Here is a 25,934-nt window from a genome sequence, read left to right as displayed (position 1 = left end):
CACAAATAAGAGTGGGTCAAATCTACAAAGGTTTTTAGTAAGGAAAGGGGTTTTTAATTAACTAGAGGGAAGACAAGTTCCTTAGCAGTAACCAGGAGGAAGACGCCAAGGGCGACGGGTGAGCTAACTCTAAAAGTTAATTTAAAATGGATTTAGCAAGAGATCTATTCTTATAGATCTTTGCTACTCTTTGGGATGCTAAATCCCTTTTAAATCTTTTTAAAGTCTTTAAAGATTTAAATCTTATAGAGAAAATATAATCTGGGAATTTAACATCACAACCTGGCTTTCTGATTAGACTAGTAAAAGTGGAGTTTCTAATCAAAAGTCCACTTAAACAAAAGGCCCCTTTAAGGCTGAGAATTTCCCATCTGAGACCTTTCAGCTTGCTTCTGGAATACTTTAATCCCTTCAGTACTTTCAGCTATCCCACCTTAATACCCAGGACTTCAGTAGTATTCTGTCACAACCATATACCTCACCTTGTTCAGCCATTGCCCAACTGATGGACATCCCCTTTCCAATTTTTGGTCACTACAAGAGTTATTTTAACATTTGTACAAATAGACACCTTTTCTCTGATCTCTTTGAGAGTTAGACCTAGGAGTGGTTTTGCCGGGTCAAAGGTATGCCGTTTTATAGCCCTGGGTTATTCTCCTTTATGACCCTCCTCCAGAGGGACTGGCATTTTCGGTTTCATTTACAAGCGTTCTGCCTTCCCAATTTCTCCACATCCCCTCCAGCTTTTCTCCTTTTCAGTCTCATTAGGCAGCCTGAGGCAGGAGGTGGTACCTCGGTTATTTTCATTTGCATTCTTCTAAGCATAGTGATGTGACCATAGATAGCTTTGAATTCTTCTGAAACTGCTAAGGGGCTTTTCCTTAACTGATGTCTGAGCTTTTCCTCATCTTCCTAGGAAACTCACAGGGGGTCAGTCTGCTCCTTAGAGGGCCCGAGTGTCTGCCTCTAAATGGCACCTTGGTTATGTGTGATTGTGGGAGGTGGGGGGTTGGGAAAAGAGACCCGGAAGGCTGGCAGGGGCTATTTTAGGAATGGTGGTTGAGCCAAGGGGGAGGGATCTGTTTAGAGTTTCTTCCCCTTCCCCCGCTCCGCTAGGCTACGGATAGCTCCTTTTTCCCCAACCCCATATTTATGCAGAGTGGACACTTCCTGGGGCTTTGTCCAGAGTCTGGAGGCTGTCTCCCCCTCCTCCTGCTCCCATTAGCCTCTCCTTTCCACTCAGACCCAAACATTATCCTTCCCTAAAAGAAAGAAAATAAACTAAGATAATAGGAAGAATTTTTGTTTTAAGTGCAGCCCAAGAAGACTTTATAAGCCTGCAAAAATATTGGGGCAGGAAGACCTTTTTAGGAGGGTCTGACATTGGACTACAACCTCCTATTGTTTCCAAGGCAAGTGTAGAGGGTGTCATTTCTCCCTCTCCAGCACTACAGGCCTTAGCAAGGACTGGACTAAGGAAGCTTCTCCAGCCCAAAATTCCTTTGCATCTCTGCCCTTACCCCCCACCATAGATGCTGACACGGCACCTTTCCTCCTCATTCCTCACAAAGGGAGGCCAGAGGCCTGTTTCACTCCAGATCTCAGAACCATCTTTCTCTGAACACTTACTTGTTCGTTAGAAACTTAGCTCTTTACTCCTTTTGAAGGAGGGGGGAACTGCTATCTGAATTGTACTCCAAGGACTGTTAAGTCTTCCCATCTACCCTGCTGCATCTTTCCACATATTTCTTTTCCAATTAGAATGTGAACCCAAGGAGCAGGGAATGTCTTCCTTTTAATTGTATTACCTGTGCTTATCAGTGCTAGTCACCCAGGGAATGGGTAATATATTCTTTTCTACTATATTTCACCTTCTGGCATGAAAGAAGAATAAATATGGAATCAGACAGAAGGCCTAGATTTAGATCCTCCAAGTGTTAAAGCTTGTATGACCTCATGGGGATCTTAATTTTCTCCTCCACGAGTACAGCCTTAGTGCTCCTTCAGTTGCAAATCTGATTCGTGGATGGTTGTTCTAATGTCTAGGAGCAGCTTTATTATCTGGGAAGCTGATTAAATGGATTTAATCATCAGAGGAGAGCAAACCTAGCAAACCTTCGGCACTAAGCCCTGATTTCAGCTAAATCAAGGGATCTTCCAATAGCTCCAAGCTTTTCCCCCACTAAGATTATGCTGTTGACTTTTTTTTCCCCAAAAGTCTCTGCTCTGAGTCGGAATGAATCAGTAAAGTGGGAGTAAAGTGGTTCTTATCACTGTTGACAAAATCTTAAGAAAGGGCTCTTACTGGGTGGAGGAATCCCATCTATTCTGATCCAAGGGAGTGGCCAATCTTGGGGCCTTGGAATACCTTTTGAGGAGGAGTGGGTCATTTTTCCAGAAGACCAATCCCATTTTCTTTTTTTCTACATCTGTACTGTTAGGGAGACCAGAATGTGGATTTAGCTGTCTGCTTTCTCTTCCTCCATGGAAAGAGATGGTCTTAAGGTATTGAAGAAACTGGTGAAACAACTTATGACCAGTTTCACTGCAACCAAAAAGTTCTTATCCCAGAGGCAGGGTGGAGAGCAGATTAATTGGATTCTGGATTCTGGCAGTAGAATTTACCCCATCTTCCTAACCAGTGGACTAGGGTCTGCATTATATTCCTGAAAAAACTTCCTCCCTAAAAACTTAACAGTTCCCCATTGAAGTCATGGGTCATAATTTTTTTTTTTTGTAGCAAAGTTAATAAGCATCTAATAAGTACCTACTATGTGGGTCCAGTGCTAAAAGCTGAAGAGATAAAGAAATACTAGTGCAGTCTAATGGGCAGAGATAACAGTTCCACGTAGACACCCTGGGTCATAATGCCTGTTTTTTTTTTTTTGGTATCCAAGTCAACAAGCATCTAGTAAGTGCCTACTATGTGAGTCTGGCACTGAGACAAATACTAGTCTAATGGGCAGAGACATCATCAATAGAATTATACACAAAGAAGATACAGGATAGTTGAGATGGCTTTCAAATCTACCTCAAGCTAGAACAGATTTGTTGACTGGGTACATTTAGAACCATGTGCTTTCAGGAGTGCCATGAGGCTACTTGCTGGGGAGGAACAGGCCCCAAGACCCATTTCTACAGTACACTCCTGCTCCCAAGCCAGGCCTGCCTGATGCTCCTAATTGGAAAGAGGCTTTCAAGAAGTCTCTGGACTTCTTGAAGTTAGTAGTGTGTGCATCCTAAGGTTGGCCATTTTTATCCCATGCCAATTGTTCTTGCCATTACTTGTCTTTCACCACAACTGATAAATCTCTCAGCAAGCCTTCATTTTTATCTTAAAATTAAGTCTTGGTCTCTGTATAATTTCTTTGCTGGCCCTGACTTCTCATTTCTAGTAGCCTCACAGTAAATTTTCCTAAACCAGCTTTCCCACATTTTAGGCTATAATGTCAACTACTTATCCAGACTTGAAATCTAGGAGATATTCCTAGGTCTTACAATGTTGGGAATTTGGAGTTAAAAGACCTGTTTCTTTTTGTTGTTTTTTTTTTCTACAGGCTTTGCCACATAATTGCCTGTGTGATTTTGGGTCATAGCATCTGTTTCCTGATCTGCAAAATGGAGTGCTAATATCCTCCAAGTTTCTTTTCAACTCAAGTTTATGATCCTGTCAATTCACAATGTTCTTATACTCTATGTTCTAAATGTCACCATTATATTTAATTCATTTCTAGACTACTAGAGCATTCTAATTAGATTTCTAGCCATTATGCATCCTCACTAATCCTTCTAAAGCAATTCTACCACTCTCTACTATCAAATAACATTCATAGGAATTAGCCTAGCACTGTTTCCCAAAATTTAATCTCAAACTACCTCTTCAACAATTGTCATCCAAGCCAGAATTGACTTTTATTTTCAAACATGATATAGTCCCACCTCCATGCTTCTGCTCATTGCTTTTGCTTAGAATGTTCTCTTCCATACCTACCCCCATCTTTAAACCTTTTTGGACCACCTCAGCCCAAGGTAATTATTCTTTTTTTAAAATCACATATATTGCCAGCACTAATGGACACATTAACTCTTATGTATTATGCCTCCACATTTAGAAAGGAAGTGCCTCAAAGGCTTCGGAATTTGCTTTTCTGTATCCAGTAGGTATCAATGAGGCTTCACAAATACTGAGTAGGGTTTTTTTGTTTTTTTTTTTTTTTTTTGAAAGGCATGTAGAATATGAAAGACTAACAGTAAAAGGCTGGTCACTACCTAGGAAAAAATGAATTTAGGATTTATGAAGATACTATAAAGCAGCAGTGTCACTGATCCACTCCTTCCCCCTACCCCCATTAAATTACAAATTCAACTGGGAAATATTAAACAAATTAAAAATAGTTGATGTTAATATATGATTTTAAAAGTCACTATGTAGACCTACCTGCTGAGATCCTCATGCTCCTTTTCGTAGCCCCTGATTCTGTTTGAGTTTGACATCACTGAACGCCAGACACCCCACTAAGGTCAAGTTTCTAAGAGTAGAAAAGAGACTATTTCTACCCCCTTCTTCCCATTAGCAGCAAACACTATGATCAGAGAAGCAAGCTGCAAAATATCAGAGATCACTTAGCCCAACTCTCCCATTTCATAGAAAAGGAAGCAGAGGCCTAAAGGGTTAAGTGATTCCTTCAAAGGAATTCAGTCAGTGGAAGAGGATTTGAACCCACATCCTTTGATCCCAAACTCACTGCTCTTTTCCACCCACCATACCCCACATGAGAACATGTACTCCATGGGATGTGCGCCCTGGCCATTAAGGAATCAAGAAAAAGGCAAGAGTTGGGTTATGTCATTGAGGGGTTCTCCACATATGGGGTAGAGTTCTAGGGACCTCTAGTGGCAGAAGGCAGTATTGACCCTCTTTGCTCACCCTTCTTCACCCCAGGGAAGTCCTCATTTGAATTTCCGTGTGACCTTAGATCTCAGAGCCATCACTGAATCTGAAGTGATGGAAAGGACCTAAAGTTGTCTAGTCCAACCTCTCCTAGTCCCCAGGACTGTCACCTGAAGAGAAATGCTCTGGCCCCAGTTTCAAGACAGGTTTCAAGTACCTAGGCAAGCAGGTCAAGAAATCTTATCCCTCTCAGACCCCTCATTGCAGACTCCAGAACAAGGTTTTTTTTTTAAACTTTCTTTTTTTCTTTTCTTTTTAAAGCTTTTACTTTCAACCTTTCTGAAGATGGGGGGAAAAAGACCAGAAATCCCAGTCAAATTGACCATTTGTAAGAAGCATGCCAGTTGCTTTGCTCGGCCCAGGAAGTTGAATGTACTTTCATGAACCAAGGTGTAAAAAGCAGAGAACTGGGTCAGCACTACACACAAGAGCCCCAGCTAAAAGTTCTTGCAAGTGGAAGTGGTGGAGAAGGGAAAAAGGTAATAGGGAGAGGGGGAGGGCAAAGATTGAAGAAAGTAGTGAACGCAGCACCATAGGGTAGAGATGGCTGCCCCATTCTCCTCCAATTCTCTACTTGTGCCTCTGAGGATTGGGGAGCACTGTAAGGAGCCTAGCCTGGGGGCTGAAAGATGACAAAATGTAAGGTAGTCATTACATAGCTGCATGGAAACTACCATCCCTGTGTGGGTACCTGACTTTCAGTCAGGTACCCAAAAGTTCTAGGGGTTTTTATACTTAAAATTTTTAGACTAGATTCCATCTATGTCCTTTTTTAATCATTTATTTTTACTTTTCCCCCCAAAGGGAATTGAAGGCAAAGAGGTGCTTGGGGAGGCACCTTATACCACATGGAGTAAATTCATTTGTAAAGATTACTGTCCTAGAAAAATACACATTGCTAATTTATGGGCTAAAACTCAACCATTTCTGAGGACATTGGGAAAGTGGGGTGAGGGGAAGATGAGAAAGGGGAAAATGCACGTCAGACTGGCTCACATGGGTGGGTGTGTGTGGGAGGCAAATTAAATATACTCTTGGGGTGGCAGATCATAAAAAAGAATCCTTGTGTATTTTTCTTAAAAATTAAACCTTAACTGCCTTCTTTCAGGTTCACTCTGTGCGTTATGTGTAAGAAAGGCAGTTTGAGGGTGTTATTTTTTCATGCAGTATAGCAAAAATGTGGTGATGGTTTTTTACCAACTGATGAGTTTTAGTGGAAAAACTTGGAGGTTGGGAGTAAAAGGAAGAGGAGAAGGGTCACTGGAGACACCCAGGAATCCACTTGCTCTTCATCTCCAACCAGAACTTAGTTGAGTCAGTGGTATGGGGCTGGTGACAAAAGTGGAATTCCTAGCCGAACATGCCTGTTGTCCTATAAAAGTCAGGGTAGTAAGAAAGTCAGTTTGTGGGACATGAATGACCATGTCTTTTGATTCTCCAGAGAAAAGAGAAAAAGAATCCATCAACACAGAAAGCCCCGAATCTTCTGGCCAATGATGTTTCAAGTCTGTCCAGCAAAGGCCTGTAGAAATAGTCCTATGTGTGGCCAGGAGCAGAGTCAGGGGTGGGATGGTTTTTTGTGCTAGAATGTCCTCAGGAGGGAATGCCCAAAGTCCCTCAGTCCAGCATTCCTCTTATGACAGCTTTGGTGAGCCCAGTCTGTGCTTCAGTCAGTATGTGTTGCCCAGGAGGGGCCAGAGGCTGGGAGGCAGCTCCAAAATAGGAGAAAGTTACATCTCGACGTCAGTGAAAGCTACAGAAGTGTGTGTGGCTGGGCTGGCAGGAGCTTAGATACCAATGGCCTGGAGCACCCTCCTTTCATTGTCATTAAGGTGGCCTGAGAACATCACATAGCATGGCTGCTGGGCAAACTGGCACAGGAAGTCAGTCAGGTAGGCCTGCGTGGGGAAAGAGCAGAAGGCAAGTCACCAGAGGGCTGTGCAGGCATGTGAATAAGGCAGGGTCAACAGGGTGAGGGTCTGCCCAGAGGGCAGTGGCAAGACAAGGGGGAGGGAGGTGGCAGGGCACAGCAGGGGGTGCTGCAGATCCTTTCTGCTGGGAACTAGACCAAGTCACAACTTTGGGGTGGAATCACCAGACTTGGGGCAGTGCTCCCCTTTCAGACAATCTCACCTGTAGGTCAACCTGATAGAGGGGGTCCTTCAGGGCATCTGGATCATCCTCTTCATCATCTTCATAATAATCCTCATCTGTCAGATAAGAGTCAAGGCAGGATCAGGAAGAGGGATGTGTGCAGGGACCCATGACCAACGGACCCAGGACTCAGGATTCTCCTGGAGTTCTAGATACTGAGTGATTAGTGGAGGCCCCTCAATGTCCCCTCTGGATTAGGAACTTGACTTTCACACTCCAATTTCTTCTGGGATAAGCAGGGCTTGGTTAGATAGGGCAAGAGTACAGGGTTTTAAGAATCATTGTTCCCCCTCCCTCATCCCTTCCTCTGCCATTTGCATGTTGAAAGGAGATCTTGTTTTCTGATCTCTGGGTCCCTTGTTTGTTCCCTCTGTCAGCAGCCTACCATATTTATTTGTGGCAAGAATGTCAGAAAGGAGTTGCCCAGCTAAGCCTTCATCTTCCTCCTCTTCTTCTTCCTGGTCTTCCCACATATCATTAGAGTCATCTATTTGGAAGAGAAAGAAGGCTGAAGAATTTATCACTCTTGAGTCTTGAGTACAGTGTTGCAGAGAAAAAATGCCCAGCAGGCCCTGTAATTTGGGTCCTGGGTCCAGTCATCAGTTCTTTGCATAAGATGCTCAATTTTCTAATCCCTCCCTGTCATTAGGGGAAAAAGCAGGACTAATGCTCCCACTCATCCAGGACAAAGACAAGAGAAAAAAAATAGAGAAAGATCTTTGGAAGAGCTACACAGAAAAAGAGAGAGGGAGAAGAAGAGAGAGACAGAGATGAAGAGAGGGAAAGAGAAAGAGGAAGTGGGGGGAGGAAAAAGGTTAAAAAGAGAGAACTAGATGAAAGATCTATTTAGTAACAACCTAAATTTTTTTCTTTTTTTTTTCCCCCCCCTGAGGCTGGAGTTAAGTGACTTGCCCAGGCTCACACAGCTAGGAAGTGTTAAGTGTCTGAGACCAGATTTGAACTCAGGTCCTCCTGAATTCAAGGCTGGTACTCCATCCACTGCGCCACCTAGCTGCCCCTTAAATTTTTTCAAAGGATTTAGAAGTGAGATCAGACAAGTGTTTCAATGATGGGACAAGGAGTTCACTACTTAAAATTTCCAGTCTTTTTCACTACCTATGGCCTGATTTTAGCTTCTTTGACAAACCCTAAATCATGTAAAATATGCTGTTGTAATAATAATGTTAAAATAATGTTTGAAGTTATGCAAAACATGTTATAGATATCTCGTTTGACCCTCACCACTGCCCTATGAAGTAGGTGATGGAGTTCTCCCCATTTTGCAGATGAGGAGATCAGGCAGAGGCAAAGTGGGTCCCGTTTTTGAAGTCGGGGCTTCCTGATTTCAAGTCCGGTGCTCCACACCACCCCGCTGCAGTGGCAGACAAACCTAGGCAGGGTTTAACCAGATAAGGCTCCAGCTCATCACCTTGACTCCACTCTGCAGGTGTTTGGCGAGAGGCATTTGCTTCCATGACGTTGGAGAGCTCATTGATGATCAGTTTTAAGATCTTGACTAACAAAGGAATGTTTGTCCAGCGTTCAGGGTCTGGGAAGGAAGAAGAGAGATACAGCAGTGTAGTGCCCATATCTAGACAAGAGAGAAGACAGCTACAGGTGGGTACACCTGTGCTCCCCTCTCTTTTCCTGGAGGTACCTGCATTTAACACTGGCTATACCATAGCTCCCTGTGCCTCTTGTAGTCTCTTAATGCCCACAGTCCAAAAGAACATTTGAGTATGGGCTGTCATCCCTGAGGAGCTGCTTAGGGCATCTTGACACTTAGCTTAGCAGAAGCAGTCACCTCATTTATTGTCAGCTCCAAACACCACACAGAGGCCTCAAGCTCTGGTTTCTAGGATCCAGGTTTGAGAAATGCTGGGATCATTCTGACTCTAAGGCCAAAAAGCATGAAAATGGTTTTCAGACCTTGGGCTGATGGCACTGAAGAGTTAGGCTGAAAGCAAGTCAGAATTCTACCCCAAAGTGAACACAGAACAATCTCACACAGTTGCTTTGGACAGATTCACAAGTCAAGTATGTTGGAATGGGGGGGCAAGAAGGCTAGGGGTACTGTAGAATGGCCAATGTTATTCATCCTCTTTTCCAGAGAAATGATGATTCCAAAAGGTGCATTCTGACTTTTAGATAGGTAAGATCTGGTCTCCTACACCAGTAAGGAAAGACTTTTGCATTGCAAAAGGAATCGCTATTTGTAAGCTTCACTCACTTTTGGCTGCTTTGGAACGAGTGCGGATGCCTTCATCCATGTTGAAGATCTCTTCCCCCTTCACCCTGATGTCCTGCAGTCGCTTGTCATCTGTATTGATGCCATGCTGGAGCAGCTTGCATAGGGCCACAGAGCTGAGAGGACAAAGGAAAAATAGTCACTTAGCCATCAGTTCCACTCCAAGAAACAAATAGTTTCTAATTACTCCCTCTTCTGAGTCAATGAAATCCTGTACCATTTATTGTAAAAGTATGGACTCCCTTCCCTTTGTCAGAAATGAAAATGGAGTCTAGGTTTTTAGAAGTTGGCCCAATGAGAACCTTTTCTTCTGAATGGAGGTGGGTAAGGGTGGCGAGTTAAAATGTTTGGAATTCGTATGGAAGAAAATGTTGGGTGGGTTGGCCAAGAAAAATCTGGCACCAATCTCCCTGGCCTAGCAGAAGCCAAGGATTGTCCTGAGGCATCTGAAGGTGGCAGTTGCTCAGGAGTATAGAAGAAGGGGAAATAAGGTAAAAAGTTGAGATGAGGGAATACAGAAATGAATTTAAATGGAATAAAGAGATGTCAGAAACATAGAGATGGAGCAGCATGCTGAGAAAAGGAAAATGAAATATGTGAGTTTAGGATCCCACCTGACTTTGCCTTCATACTGTCCATAGAACAGGTGCTGCCGGCTTGTCCACTCAGCCATTACAAACTCCAGGGCAGGTTTGCCAGTTGGTCCTGGGAGACTGCACAGAAATTCTAAGAGGGGCTCCAGCTGAGTGTGTACCAGATGAGCAAAGACCATGATGAGAGACTAAAACACAAGAGAAATATTTGCAAAAGGGATATAAAAGTACCAAAGGGAATATCAATTAAGATAAAACAGGTATTTGGAAGCAATCGATTATAAGGACTAAAGGGTCAATTCCTGAGGTCTGGAAAAAGAGATGTCACTATTGGTAAGGAAGGGCAGTGAGGCAATGGTAAAACTCAGTCTACATATGAGCTTCTATTTCTTCTAACCCAGGAGGTTCATGTTCCATCGCTTTTCTACCCTGTCTGGCCGAGGTTCCCTGCCAGCCTCTCACCTGCATGACACTGAGGGTTTCTGCCTGCTGCATCTTGCTGAGGATGGCCCGAAGGATCTGGTCCAGATTCTCACCCAGCTCCCTCCCTGCTTTGGAAATGAGGGTAGAGACGAGGCGTCCCACAAAGGCAGCAGTGAACTCAGAGGTGCGGGGGTCGAGGAGCTGGCTCACCACTTGCATGACATACCACAGCCCGTTGTGGCCCTGCTCATCATGCCACTGGGCGATCTGCTCCAAGGCCACCGACACATAGGCCCGAAGGCACTCCCCACCATTCTGGGCAAAAGATAAGACACAAAACTTTGCCACCAACTTCATGAAACGCCATTATTTCGAGGCAGATGAGGTCAAAGTGTCTGGCTTATAATAATATCTGTGGCTTGTTAGTTCAGTAGGTTGGAGCATGATCTGAATATGAACAAGGATTTTTCCATCTCTAAGTGCTAAAATGTACCCAATTCCCTGAATAATCCTTGATCATAGAGGGTTTAAGGATGGTAGAAGAGAGAGTCTAGAATATGATGATTGGTTCAGTGGAAATTCATCAGCACTACTAGAAAAACAATACTGAATACAGGCTAGGTCCACTAACAATACCAATAACCACAATGATGAGCTATAGTACTTTAGGGAGGGAAGGAAGCGAATTGCTACACAGAGTTAACAACTGAGGCAAAAAGACTCAAGACATCTCACTTTCTTCTTTAGAAATCCATCAGTCAGGCTTTGCAGATTTTCATTTTAGAGCCTTTCCCAAGTGTGCTAAGATCCTTCTAGCTGGTAGCAGATACTCCATTATCCTCAAAAGTTTTAATACCCACAGTAGCAAAGCCAGTTGAGCCTCTATCACTTTCCATTACAAAACTCCTGTTTTAGGGAAACACCAGGATCCAAAGGACCCCATTATAAGACATCAGGCCGGGAACCTGTCTAATACCCCCTCCCTCCTTTCCCAAACAGCACACTAGTACCTGCATGGTCGCATTATCATCCGTGTTTAGAGTGCACTGTGCAACGGCAGGGAATGCCTGGCAAATGAGTAGCTGGGAGAGAGGAGGCTTGGTGTTTCGGACCACTGTGGTCAGAATATCAATGGCCGTCTGAGGAGAAGAAAAGAAGGGCAATCAGAACTAGTTCTTCCTGGAAGATTCGCAGCCAGGCTTCTTTCCAGACTGTCTGAAGCATGAAGTGGTTGCTCTTGCAGAAAAAGTTGAATTAGATGCAGGTTTCTCCAGAAAAATACAGCTAAGCAAAAAGTAGTAGGGAGGCTCCCAGCCCCCTGCTAAATAGACAAGCACTTTCCTGGACCACCTGGTAGCAAACTGAGTGATCTGATACAGACAGCTTTATATGCAATTAAGTAAAAGTACCTCTAAATGAAGAGTCTAAAAACAAAACAAAACAAAACCCAAAAAAAAACTATCAAATGCCATCTACTATCCTTGTGGAGCCTGTGTCATTCCACAGACATCTCTCAGGTTAGAAAGTCTTCTCTTTGCTGACATCTTTTAGGCCAGGACAGAAGACCAGGGTAAGATTTTCAGATTCTCCCTCTTATATCCTCACTTGTGTAAAGCTCCCCATCAGTTCTATTACTTACCGCACATAATCCGGCAGGGATCTTGTCAGCAGGGGCCTGCATAATGCTGACCAGAGTCGGGATCAATCTCATCTGCATGGGACCCTGACAAGCCTCTATCTGGGCCAGTTCCTTGAAGATATCCTGAGCCAATGAGGCAACAACGGGGTCTGAAGTGAAAAAAGCCAGGATGTTGTCCAGGAGGTCTGGGCCTACCTGTTAGTCATGCAACGTCCCCATGGTAGTGGATTCTATTTGATTTATCACTGAACCCCAATGAAGCCAAAGGAATAATTCAAAAAATATATCTGTATTGTTTCCTAAAACCACACTATATTCTGTTCAGAATACAAATTAATATTCTTTCTGATGCTAAATGTGGCACCTTTCCACAAGGCAACCTATTCTTTTTTTTCTTATGACATCTAGAATGGATCAATGTGTGCTTGATAGGGAAAATGGCCAAAACTTGATCTAAAAATCCAGTGTTATACACCAAGTGAGAGCATAAGATGGTATCAAAAGCTTCAGATGGAAGATATCCCCCAAAGGCTTATTTTGGAGGAAATGTATATACTGACACTGAGTAAATGAAGAACCACTGAAAAACAATCCAACTTGTAATCCCAGAACCTACTGAAAGGAAAGATTTCTATGGAGTTGAATTCCAGTTTAAATTATTTCATCCTGACAAAGAATATTCTCCCAGATAATACTGCAATCCATTCCTCTAAAACAAATCAGAAGGCTACATTTTCAAAAAAGCCTTCTCTGAATTAGGAAAATTCATTTTAATTGATCTAGATCAGAAAAATGTCATTGATTTATATATCTACATTCTAAAGTCTTTAATCAATGATGCAACTGGAGCCAAGATATAGACATGTGATTTGCTGTAGTGTTAGAATTTGCAATCTTTTGAACAAATGAACCCCCAAAGCATTAAGCTGCTGTTAATCTTTGACAATCGCAGTAGAGGGAGTCTATCTTTAGCCTTGGTCTACTGAGCATTTTCAATAAAGTCTCACATATCAAATTTGTAGAGGAACCCTTAATGTGTTTAAGGACAAATTTAGGATACAAAAATTCTTAAAACTAAAATAATATACTGAATTGAAGATGAAATTTTGTAAGGATAAATTTAAACTCCCGCACCTGCATTCAGAATAACAAATGGGGGGAAGGGAAACATAGGCTCAAAAGAAATTTCACTCAAAAAGACTCTGGAGTTTTAGCTGAACACAAGTTGATGTATTCAACAGAGGAACACGGCTGCCAGAAGAAAGAAAAGGAAGGGAATAAAGAAGCATTTATTAAGCACCTATTATGTGCCAGGCACACATGCTGAGGGCTTTACAAATATTATCTCATTTGATTGTTACAACTGCCTGGAAAGGTAGGTGGTTGTAATTATTGCCACCTGACAGCCGAGGAAACTAAAACAGGTGAAGTGACTAGCCTAGGGTCACCCATTTTAACTCAGGAACCCAGCTCTGTCCTGAGTGACATTGCTGACAATACACAAGAAGCTCCTGTGATGCCCAGAAGAAAGGGGATCTCCCCATGACTGTGCTGGGAGGTACTGGGGTGAGTCCTGGCCAGAAACAAATAGCCGCTCCTAACCACGTCCCCTGAGGATGCTGATGGAGTAGGGCACAGTTAGGGGGAGGGGAGAGAGAAAGAGGGCTGAAGGAAGATGTGGCAGCCATTTCCAAATGCCTGAGGAGCTAGCAGAGGGAACCAAGCTAATTCTCTAGACTTTCAGAGGGAACAACTAGGACAAGGAAGGGATTGCGGCTCAGCTGAAGGCTTGTGAGATCCTGAGCTGCACATCAATAGCCTCAGTCATCATTGTGAAACAGTAAGTTCTCCCTCACTTGGTGTCTGCTGCTGCCAGAGGGATTCAAGCCAGGGAAGGGATCTGGACATCTGGAATGTGGCTTGGTTTTAACATTTGTGACACATTTATACTTTCAGGACAGATGGGTTATGGCCATCATCTCACATAAACTGTACTGGTCCTTTAAAATCCCCAAAGGATGAAATGAAACCTCTACCCAAATTCCTTTGTCTTCTAATCTTTTCTCTTTTCAAACTATCCCCAATCAACCCATCCTCCTGCCTCTTGTAGTTAGAAACATACCATTGCTGTATTTTAGAAAAATGGCAATGGTGAACGGGCAGATTTTATTTTCCACGCTGGCTGTGAATTCTGGGTCTACGGTGCATACGATGCACAGTGTCTCCATCACCAAATTGAGGACTTCTGAGCTGAACTGAGCTGCCAGATGAATCAGGCCATCCAGGACACTGGGAAGGAAGGGCCGCAACACGTGGGTGCTCTCTGAGACCTTCAGCTGGTCACAATAACTAGACAGAGTCAGAGAACAAACATTTCTAAGCATGTCAGGTTGTGAGGGAGATTCCAAGAGAATGAAGGATGAAGGGAGCAGGATATTTTGGACTCTACCATCTAAACTGTCATCTGAAATCTAGCTAAAAGCAATAATGAAAATATTCCTTTTCTTCTTTATTGAGTCAGTTTTTTCTTAAATTCTAGCATCTACAAGGGGCTCTGTTTCCAGGGGATCTAAATAATAAATAAATCTTTCCTTCCCCCCAATCACTCTCCATCATCTCACAAACTTGAAGTTTTTAGGTCACTCACCCCCAGATGGCTCTGACGGCAGAGATCCGCACTGATGGGGGCTGGGTCTCATGCAGACCACTCACGGTTGCCTGTAGGAACTGTTGGATCAGCTCAGGGGACATGGCAACAGTGAACCGACTTGCAGCCCAGAGAGCCCGGCCCAACAGAAAAGGAGAGACTAAGAGAGAGACAAAGCAAAGTGGTGAAGTTTCTTACTACAATAATCCTTCCTGCCATGAGTTAAACTGGAAGTGACCTTCAATTGCATTCTTTAAGATATAGGCAAACTAAAAGATTTAAAAGGATAAAAGTTCTTAGAGAGAAGGCAAAAACTCTCACTTTATAAGTGAAAGCTCCTTCTCCACACCTTGTTACCATCTATCTAACAGCTCATGGCTGTTTTTATTTTACTAGTAGATCTCTATCTCAAACTGTTCTGATTAAAATATTTACTGAAGTCAGACATTAAGTGCCTGCTATCCATGTGCTGGGTATATGAAAAGAGGCAATAAATAGTCTTGCTCTCAAGAAGCTCACAATTTAATGAAAAGACATACATTGTAGAAAAACTAGTTTTAGAGAAGCTCTACTTTTTCCAGAGAGAAGGGATAAAATTCTAACACCCATGTTCTCAGATCCCTTCAAGATTTTCAAGTTTCCTTGTTAGAACAAGGCCTATGAAGCATAGATTGATTTGAAACTATGTCAATACAAACATTCGATCATATTTTTTGACCAACTACTGTGCAAGGTTCTGTGCTGGGAACTATGGGAGATATAAATATCTAAAAGACATGTCTTATGTCTTTCAAGGAACTTACAATCAATTAAAACACATAAGACATACATAGAAATAACTCACATATTGTCTTAGAAAAGTGCAATGATTGGTATAGACAGGGTACTCGCTACAGATCTGGCATGAAGATATCTGATCATTTCATATCTGAGGGAAGAGGTAATGATGAAATATGTCCTTTCACAGATTTTCTAATGTAGTTCAGTCACAGAAGAGGGGAAATGGTCTTAATTGGTTGACATTACTATAGAGACCATGGAGAAATTGGACTGAGGTTCAAAATTAAAAATGGTCAGTAACAAAGGAGCTTCCAGATCTGAATGTTACTCAAATGTATGGATTTGAGAATGGGATAGAAAAATCCCACTATATTCCAGGAGAGAAATGGAAGCAGGGCACATAACACAGAAAAAGGAATTGGGATATGGCAAAAACAATGAATCATAGTATGTCACTGAGAATTCATGCAAACAAAGTAGGGGTTATTTTTACAGGCAAGAAATTTTCATGGCAGTGAGAACTGAAAAGTATAATCACTTGGCTACAGATTGAGAACAATAGCTTGGGAGGAAAAAAAAGCCTAAGTAGAAGGAGAATGAGCCTGGCATAGAATCCCTAGTAGTGCTCTGGATTTGATCAGAAGACAAGCAAAAATGGGATCAATAACAAGCAGAATGAAAGTCTATTCAAATGCCAAGCAAAACTGGAACCAAAAAACCATTGATGTGGCCACCTCAGGAGAAAATGGATGGAAATCTGAATTCAGTAACATCATTCTCTCAGTAGATAAAGGCAGATATTTGGGAGGCTCTGACTTAATTTCAGGATGGAAGGATAAGACCTGCCCTCACCACTCAAAAGGAAGTACAAGTAAGCTGAAGATGGCTATCAAGGTTTTCTGGGAGACTGGGCATTATGTTAGAACATACCTGAGAGATTGAGGTCTGCAAGGACAACATTGGTTAGGAAACCGTGCATGTCAAAATGGATCCTGCCATTTTTCACATTGTCAGTAATGATAGACTTCACAGAACCCAGAGCCAGCATACAAGCTTCATGGATCTTCCACCTGCAAAGGAAAAAAACAGTAGGGCTTCTTGCCTGGTGAAACAAACAAAATCACCCAAAGCTGACTACTTAAAATCTGCAGATCAGTTTGGCAAGAAAAATCAATAACTGAACTAGCTACCTTATCAATCTTTAACGAGAGGCAGGGTAAAATTTTATACCATAACTGACTAAAGGAAAAACCAATGCAAACAAGATATAGATTGGGTTCTTAAGCCAATGCAGTATAAAGGGTTAAAAAAAGAGCAGGTTAATCCACTGAGTAGGAAGAGTAACTTTTGGATGAACACAAGACAACATCTCTCTGTCAAGGCTCCAGCCACAGGCCTCTCCCAAGACTTAGCCCATGCCACTCCTTCCTTACCAGTGCTCAGTGCCGCTATTTTGAGTTTGCTCAGCTTCTTGTAAATGCCGAGTGGCAGCAGCAGCCAGAGCTGTTGCACTTTCATTCTGGAAATCACTGGCCACAGCCTAGGAAGGAGGAATAGGATCTTAACAAATGTATACATGAAACCTAGTTTGATGGTTAATTGAGCCAAATGTTATTGGGCTGAATATTATTATAACTGGAAAATACTATATTATCAGTCTCTGATAAGGATAAGGCAATGTTGTCTTATTCTTATTTTCACATATCTTGCTTATTGAGGTGCTGGTCCCTTTGGCTTCATTCAGTAGAATGGCAGATCCAAACCTAGAAGGCTCTAGACCAGACACTTGAATTTTTGGAGCCTTATACAAAACGGAGAAATGAAAACTAAGGAAGCTACTTCTTGAGTGTGAGATGCCATTCTTTCATAGAAGATGCTACATGATGCTGAGAATTGATTGACACCTCCCTACCCTACCACCCCCCAATTCTCCCCCAGCAACAGGCAGTATGTGTCAGTACTTCTCCGTGTCTAGAAAAACAGGAGCAGATGTTTGGATGGTATCACTCAGCTTCCCAAGGGAGCTCTTTCCCCATTAAGTTTGCCAACGAATGATTGCTACTATAAATACTTACAGAAAAATGGATCAAAAAGTCCTGCTTCTGTCATAACAGCCTCTGCTCATTTGAGGCCCTCCTCCTCACCACAGTATTTTCCCATAAGACTGAAATTCTTTTTTCTTTTTTTGGGATAGCCAAAATTTTAATTATTAACTAATCAAGATAACAACAATGTTTATATGATCTTTTTTTTTCTTCTACTACTTAGCTCCCTCAAAGTTACACCATAAGAAATCATGAAAGAAGTATCTTTTAGATTCAGAGCTCATAGACTTAAAACGAGTTAGAAAAGAATCTTAGATTAGACTGAAATTCTTAAAGAAGTTCACCTGTCCACTGAGAGGAAGCAGCTTCTTGGTTCTTACCACTATAATGGCATCTAACAACAGGGCTTCAGCTGGGGTCAGGTGGTGGGAAAGACAAATAGAAGTTCAAAGAGATAGATGACAGATTTCATTAATGGTGGGTGGGCAGTGGGTATCCCTAGTCTTTTACCAGCAACAGGTCTTGAGCTGCGATCCTGACAGTATAGGAAAAAGTATCATCGTCTTCATCTTCAACAAACTGCTGGGGGTTGGCTGTCCACACTTTAATCTGGAAAAAAGTATGAAGATTAATTTTCTACTGGGATGACCTAGATCAAATGTTACCTTAGCAATAACCAGAGGAAAAGGGTGTGGAAAAGAAAATGACCCATTTTTCCTTATGTGAATGCTTTAAGCAAGAAAAGTGCTATTTTGGTTGACAAATGAATATTTGTCATTCAAGACTGCTGCTTTTTGGGAATGTACCAGCTTAGAAGGAAGGTAAACACCACTTGCTGCTTTTTGGCAAATGCACCTTTGGAACCTACTAGTATGTTTTATCAGTTGACTGTACACCAACAGAGATGGGAGAGGTGATCATTTTATTCTGTGATTATCCTTCTTGTTTGGAATGGTTTTCCAATTAAGATAACAATCTCTTCTCATCATCTGACTCCTTAATAAGGACTCTGTTATTAGGCAAATGGACACACAGGATGGAATCTTCTCTTACTTTTTGATGCAAATGCTCTTTTAAGTCTGAAGAAGCTGACAAAACCACTTAGTACAGCTATATGGCACAGAAATTGATGTATTTTTATTTCTGTAGGACAATTAGCACTAATGCTAATGACTGCTTAGGACTTGGGCATGAAGCTACTTAGTCTCATGATATTCTTTTATTCTCTAAAATCTCTCTCTTTTCTAAACCCAAAACTTCAAAAGAACACATTTGGGGTTGTTTCTCAGAAGGCATTTACCTGTTCCTCAGTTATCTGCATATATAAAATAATGTAATAAATCAGCTCAGGCAATGCCTTCTTCACAGTGCTTTTGAATTTGCTGTTTTCTAATAGAGCATGTACAAATTCAAAAATGCTGAAGACAAGATTTTCAAATCCCAGCACTTCACCTAGAAGAAGGGTACACAAGGAAAGAAATCAATGAACAAGAGCAAAAGAACAAACAAAAATAATTCCATAAATATTAGAAAGTAACTATTTTATCTTTGGAAATTAATGAAAGTATGTTTGCTAATTTCTATTTTGTTGGGAGTAATAATTAAGTAATATTTAGATGACACCACAATTCTGAGAGGTAATTGCTACTATTATTTTCATTTTAGAGAGGAGGTAACTGATAGGACAGGTGAAGTGACTTGCCCAGTGTCACATAGCTACTGTCCAAGGTAGGATTCAAGTGCCTCACTTCCTGCCTCCCAGCTAGGTGCACTAAGCAGCCAGACAAAGGGCCACCTACAGAGTTACAGGAGTTAGACTGATCCAGGAGCACTTGCTCTTTCTAGATTGAGTCAAGATTTTTGGGTTTTTTAAATCTGTCTTTGATCCAGATACTTTCAACTCAAGTCACAATGTACTAAATGGCCATTATGTACAGTGACCTGGGAATACAAAGATGAAAGACAACACTGTCTTTGCACTTAAGAGCTTATGATCTGCAGCATGCAGGGCACAAACACCAGCATGGAATATTTTAAATGAGAGGAGGAAAGCCATGATAGCAGAATCAGAGGGTTCCAGACAGTCTCACCAGAGCTGAGCACATTGCAGAGAGGTGGACAGGATGTGTTAGGTATGGAAGAGGTCAGCAGGAGAGAGAACAGCGAGTGATAAGATGAGAGGAACAGTCAGCTGTCTAGCACAGTTATAACGACCATAGCGATGATGATGACAAAAAATAACAACAAGTTTATGTAGCATCTACTAGAGATCAAACAACGCACTGGATCCTCACAAGACTGTGGGAGGGAGGGGCTGTTGCTCCCCTCCTCTGACAGATGAGGACACTAAGCAGACCGCTGTCTGAAGGCAGATCTGAATCCAGGCCCAGGGCTCCATGCACTTGGACCCCCCTCCCCCCAACCTAATGTGGGAACCAGAGGAGGGTGAAGAGAGGAGGTAGGGGTTTCTGAGTGGTGCAGTGGCCTGGCTGCTCCATGGGTTCTAGAGAGCACAAGAGCAGCTAACTGAGGGAGGAAAGTCAGGGGCTTGGAGGCCTAGATGAGTGGGAAAAGGAGGAGGGAGGCTGAGGACAGACCACATTTAGCTCTGGGTTTGTTCAGTCTGAGGTAGTGGGAGGACTAGGGTGTGGGAAGAGATCCCGCAGAGATCTGGGAGTTGGGAACAATCTCAGGTTTGGCAGCAGGAGAAAAGCCTAAGAGGCGCTTGTCAGAGAGGTGAGAAATAAGCAAGAGAGGCAAGCACCAAGAGTGCTGCACAAGAGGGAGAAAAGAGCCCCGTGCCTACTGAGAATCCCTGGTGAGTGGAGAGAACAGCTGAGAGGAGATTCTGCTGACATGTTTCTGCAGGTCTGAGGCTAGGTGCGCTTTCTATTTTTCAGGCCTTCAAATGTCCAAGGAGAACACTTTGCCTTAGGTGGAAGAATTCCTTCCCTTTATGACACTTAAATGCAACCTTAGCTTGACCTGAAAACTCTCCAAAGACAAGCCAACCCCATCCTTGCTTTTTCTTCCTTCTCATTCCCTACCTCCCTACTCTTGTGAATTGTTGTCCCTAAATGGAAGACATAAACAATACTCACCATCAGAATCCACAGGATCTTCTACTTCCTCAGTATAATTCACTTCTGTCCTCACATAAGTATGGAACAAAGTTAAGGCGCACAAGCTGGGTTTTTTATAAATGTAAGCAGGGGAAAGATACATATTCTAGTTGGGAGTTTTCTTTTTCTCATATAATTGCCTACCAGTACAACTTTAACAGGCACTGCTATACATGACAAAAATCCATTTCAGAAAGGATAACCACTCCAATGCTCATGATTTGTAAGTAGAGGCATAATAAGGCTTTCCCAAGTTTCAAAAAAGGATATAAAGCTGCACTTTCAGTCAAGGTGTTCCACACAATTGGTAGGATCTGCTGCATGGAGGAAACCATGTGTTTGGGGAAATTTTTCACTAGGGCCGTTACTGCCTAAAAATCAAAAAGAAAGGCTGAAAATTGGAAAACTATGTAGAAGAACTACTTAATTCAGGCTTTTTCTAAACTGGAAAATTTCTTAAATGCACTGGTGACTTTTTACCTTTAGGACTTCCATCTTAAACCCGCTGTCAGATGTGGGACCATCTGGCATCTGGAGAGCCTGAACAAAGGCCTCAGTAAACTGCTGAACCACAGGGAAGATCAGCACTTTGGCTGCACCCTGTAAAAGAAGTTAAAATGGAGGGAAGTAATTTCTAGATACATCTTTTGATTGGGAATCTCTTGCAGAGTCCTTCAAAGGAGATTCAATTGTTAAGACTGATGTATAAGATTCTCTCAAATGTCAATTTCTACCATTCTAATTTAATTGAACTCAAAAGATCAATCTTAAGCTTTCTGAGTCCCATTTTCATCCCTTAAGATCTATCAACTGACCAATCAACAAGCATTTAAAGGACTGCTATGTCAAAGTCCCTGTCTTCAGGAAGCTTACATTACCCTTTTGAGGGAGACAAAGTAGATATTTGAGTAGTTAAAAAATACCTGTATGATTTTGATAGGGAGGTACGAGGGTGCAGAGAACAGGGAAGTAGGAAATACTTATGGCAGGAAGTAGAATCTATTCTGAGCTCTAAAGGAAACCAGGGAGTCCAAATGAGTTAGAGGTAAGGAAGGATTATATTCCAGGCCTGGGGGACAGCCTAGGCAAAGACAATGAAGTGTTTGCAAGAATGAGAGGGACTCACAAAAGAATTTCTACAACATAAGTGCTCTCAGTTATTCTGGCTTCAGACATCCCACAAGGAATTGATGATACATTGTAGGGAGGCAAAGAGATGATAACATAACACTAGGTCTAGGTCTAGGCTGAAAATTGGGTGAAAGTTAAATCAATTCTAAGCAAATACAAATTTTAGTTAAAATGGAAAACCTATATATTACTGCCATTAAATAAGTTTAAGGATTAGTTTAAATTCCCCCCAAGAATTCTGCAATTGATATGGATTTGTTGACCTACTAGTTTTATATCACTGTCACCCACCTTTTCCAGCTCTTCCATGTTACAGATCATATGAGCACAGGTGGTAAATATCTCCACAGCACGGGAACGGGTTCGAATACCATAAACCTAAAAGACAAATTATATAAGTAACTCACTATAAGATTGTGTGCATGTATATGCATAAATGTTCGTGGAAACATCATGAACTATTCTGAATATTTAACTCATTCTAGATGTACCTGGTCTAGGTCATCTACAATGTACAATGACTTTACAGAGGAAAAGAAAGATTTGGGAGAGAAAAAAGTAGGAATATCTTCCTGATGTTCAGGACTCTGCTTCTTATGGTTAAGAATATAGAAAAGATAACAAGAGATGGCACTAGTTATTATCAAAATCAACATTATATATGTCAAGTAGACAGATCTGTACTTTGGGCAACACCAAGAAGGCACACTTACGGTGCCTTAAGTTTTACCTTTAAAGATTTACTCTTTGGGACTTCTAAATCATCTTTTTTCAATGCAAAGAGGCTCAAACCAAATTTTTGTTAAGATATTATAATGTAAATTAATTTAATCAGATTTATTTCTTTTAACAGCTAGTTGAGATTAAAGCACTAAGAGACTATGGAAATCTCAGTATCCTCTGGGAAAGATGGAAGATGGGATCCCAGGAGTTGAAATGGGATTGAAAACAAACTTTATCTAGGGCAAATCCTGGCAGTTATAATAGTGAAATTACCATTAAGTTTCAGTTCTTGCAGATCCTACTATATTCCTACAGAGTAGTACTGTAGTATACTGTAGTAAAATAATGCATTTGGTGACCGGCTACTGGCTAAACAAAATGTATCTGGAAATGATTCTATAGCCTCTGATGCTGGCTATCTTTCTATTGACCACAGGAAGAGACTAAGTAGCTTCCATACCTCTGCCATGGTGAAGATCTTATACATCTCTGGGAGAATAACAGGAGCAACAAGTGGCATTTGTGTATCTGTTACTTCCCGAGTGAATTCTAGAAAGAAAAGAGTGTTATTGTTGCCCCAACTATTATCCCCAAAGCACAAATTAACAGAAAAAACATTGGTGTGGTTTTTTGGAAAGGAAACTAGGGACCAGTGGGGCTTATTCTAGAGATAAGGAAGAAGCAGGAGTTTACAGATGTTTTAATGAGAAGGGAAAAGATGACAGTGAGGAAATAAAAGAGATGTGAGAAGATGTGAGAATCTGTGAGATGGAAGAAAAAAATCTTTCCTAAAAATACTGTATATAAGTTTTTTGAAAATATGTAGAGCATCACTGCATTTCTGAGACATATCCTCTTAAAATCTTAATTACTACTTGACCCTCTGATAACCAAATCTACTTTTTGATCTCGTCTTCTTTTAACATTTCCTCTGTGTAAGATGTTCTGGTCCATTTGATTCAGTGTATACTGACTGAACTCTACTATGTCCATTACATTGATAATGGATGACATTTGCCTGGAAGACAAAAGTTGCTGCCACCTGAAGCAGAAAGTAAATTCTGACATGGGTGTGGAAAAAGACAAACCATAAATCAGAAGAATGTTATTTTAAAGGGTCAATAGTTTTTATCAAAAAGAAAGAAAAGGCAACCAAAGCACATAAAAATAACACAAAGGACTATATTATTAAGTGGTGGAATTACAATGAAAATGGAGTTTCTAAGACAGATCATCTCACTTTATTGGCCCTTGATGTATATCCTGTTTCTGTTATGTCATCAACAAGAAGAGGAGACGAAGAAGGAGGGGTAGGGCATTAAGCCACTTAGATGTTTTTCAAAAAGGTAGTATAATTTAGAAATTAAAGGTGAAATTTTCAAAGTCATCACAGTTTATTAATTCCAGGCAAATACCAAGATCTATGGTACTAGTGTCAAAGATTCAGGATTGAATTTCTTTTAGTACCTCAAATAGACCTATGATTTGCACTTTAAGAGCTCAATATTTAAGACTATTGATACAATTTTCAAAAAGAAGTGACAAATGAAACTGATGTCTTATATATAAGTAGAATCAGTATATAAATAGTATAAGAAGTTATATTAAAGACAAAGCTTGATGTAGTTCAATAGCATTTCCCATTTTATATGTTCCATCATACTTACTCTCCCACAACCAATTCTGAAAGTTAAAAAGCCTGAAGTTCAGAAAGGTAATTTGCCTCAATCATCTGGACTCATTTGATATAGAAAATCATTAGGATGGAACATTTGCAACAACCTCTATTTCCTAACCTGTTTGGAAATTAAAGCAATTAGGAATTCTAATTGCTCTGTGGCAAAAAGCAAATTTCCACTGGTCCTAAAACTCAATTCTCCTATATGTAAAAAGTAGAGAAAATTATTAAGTGGCCACAGAGGGGCTATGGGGCATTGTCCCAAAGTTGTTGTTGTTGTTTTTTTAAAGCAAATGATAATTTGATGTCTCTTTTCTACACCAGTGCTTTGCCATGTACATGCATACCTAAGTGTCTTGTATTACTGAAGTATAGTTTCCATGCATTTAGCCATTTTAGGAAAACATCTGCTTGGGGGCATGGGAGTTGTTCCACAATCACTGCAGCAATAATTTACATTTCTATATATCAATACTAGCACTCACGAAGCATAGTCACATGTATTCTCTCATTTATTCCTTAACTGATGTGCTAAGGAAGTAATGTAAATATTTTAATTCCTATTTTATAGATAAGGAAACTATGCATAAGAGTCAGGTGTCTCAAATATCATAGGAACTAAATAGTGGAACTGAGAAGGTTTTCTAATTTCAAATTCTTTCTCTCATCACACTGGTTAGTGTTTCTATTGCAACCAGACACAATATTCTAGGGAAGTTTTCTCTGAATTGCTGAGAACAAAATTATATTATAGAAGACAAACATAATGAAGATATGGAGATAGTATTCTCAGTCAGCCTGCTGCTCAAATTCACAACTTCTCCTTTCTCTTGGGCTGACAAGAGTGATGGGAGCCCATGAAGAATTAACCCTCTTCCACAATTAGGGAATAGCATGGCCTGTTATTGTTAATTTATGCTTAATATATTTAAGCAAAGCTGCAAGGACAGTATTCTGAAACGGAACTTAGGCTAACAGAAAGAATTGATAGCCTGAGCTAGGAAAGGCTTAGGGTCCATCAGCTATATTCAGGGAATGAGAAATGAAAACCTCAGACAAGAAATAAGAATTCAGAATTCAATTCAAAGGGGAAATAGAGATGCTGAAACAGGGAGGAATGAAATGTTGGCTTCTGGATATCAAGGACCTCACATGATACATATAGAGTTTGGGGGAAAATGGTAATTTTCAATGAGGCCACATGGCTATTAGTGAGACTGTACCTAAATGCTAACCTAGACAAGAGTTAAAGAAGCTCTGCTCTATCCAAAGTCAGTATTAACAACTAGCTGCCTAGCAGTTAATGGAAAGCAAACCAAAGGCAATCAAATCTCAAGAGAACCTATGAGATCAGAATAGAGGTTATATCTTCCAAAGGCTCTTTGTTTAAGAGGGGCTAAAGAGACATCATTTATGTCAATGCAAGATGTCCTGAACTCAAGGGAAGAATTCCTCAGGCCAGATGAAGTCTTTTTCTTCTCTGGCTGATAAAAGTGGGATCCAAGCAGGTGAGGGTATCTCCAGAGCAGATGGCCAATGAGAAATGAGTACATTTTTCTTAAGAGACAATACCTTTTTTTTCATACTGATGATAAAACAGAGACTCATAGTTGATAAATCCAAGTTTACACAGTTTAAATCTATCTTGGTTTAAAAATCTGAGCATCTTTCTTAGATGTCTATGGTAGATAGTGATATCTAAAGTGATAAAAAAGGACCAAAGGAAGAGTGATGCAAAGTTAGGACGAAAAATCCGTATCTATAAATCTCGTTTTTGTATATACTTGCCTTAATTTCTCT

The 25,934-nt window shown here is 41.1% G+C and overlaps 1 protein-coding gene across 1 annotated transcript in view; it reads right to left on the bottom strand.

Annotated features, from left to right (window-relative positions):
* Positions 1 to 5,716: 5,716 nt before the first annotated feature.
* The window catches only part of IPO9 (importin 9), a 32,275-nt gene continuing 12,057 nt past the window's right edge, over positions 5,717 to 25,934 (bottom strand). The window contains 20 exon segments of the mRNA XM_074308775.1: positions 5,717 to 6,849; positions 7,085 to 7,161; positions 7,491 to 7,592; positions 8,535 to 8,654; positions 9,336 to 9,469; positions 9,968 to 10,134; positions 10,409 to 10,684; positions 11,380 to 11,508; positions 12,009 to 12,157; positions 14,131 to 14,357; positions 14,656 to 14,815; positions 16,366 to 16,505; positions 16,869 to 16,975; positions 17,991 to 18,089; positions 18,781 to 18,932; positions 20,582 to 20,640; positions 20,873 to 20,973; positions 21,083 to 21,202; positions 22,025 to 22,111; positions 22,917 to 23,005. Coding sequence (XP_074164876.1) covers positions 6,739 to 6,849; positions 7,085 to 7,161; positions 7,491 to 7,592; positions 8,535 to 8,654; positions 9,336 to 9,469; positions 9,968 to 10,134; positions 10,409 to 10,684; positions 11,380 to 11,508; positions 12,009 to 12,157; positions 14,131 to 14,357; positions 14,656 to 14,815; positions 16,366 to 16,505; positions 16,869 to 16,975; positions 17,991 to 18,089; positions 18,781 to 18,932; positions 20,582 to 20,640; positions 20,873 to 20,973; positions 21,083 to 21,202; positions 22,025 to 22,111; positions 22,917 to 23,005 — 2,606 coding nt within the window. The 3' untranslated portion in view covers positions 5,717 to 6,738.

The sequence above is a fragment of the Sminthopsis crassicaudata genome, chromosome 4, assembly GCF_048593235.1.
Source record: "Sminthopsis crassicaudata isolate SCR6 chromosome 4, ASM4859323v1, whole genome shotgun sequence".
Taxonomy (NCBI): Eukaryota; Metazoa; Chordata; class Mammalia; order Dasyuromorphia; family Dasyuridae; genus Sminthopsis; species Sminthopsis crassicaudata.
The sequence above is the reverse complement of the archived record's forward strand: the minus strand, read 5'-3'. Positions and strand labels throughout refer to the sequence as shown.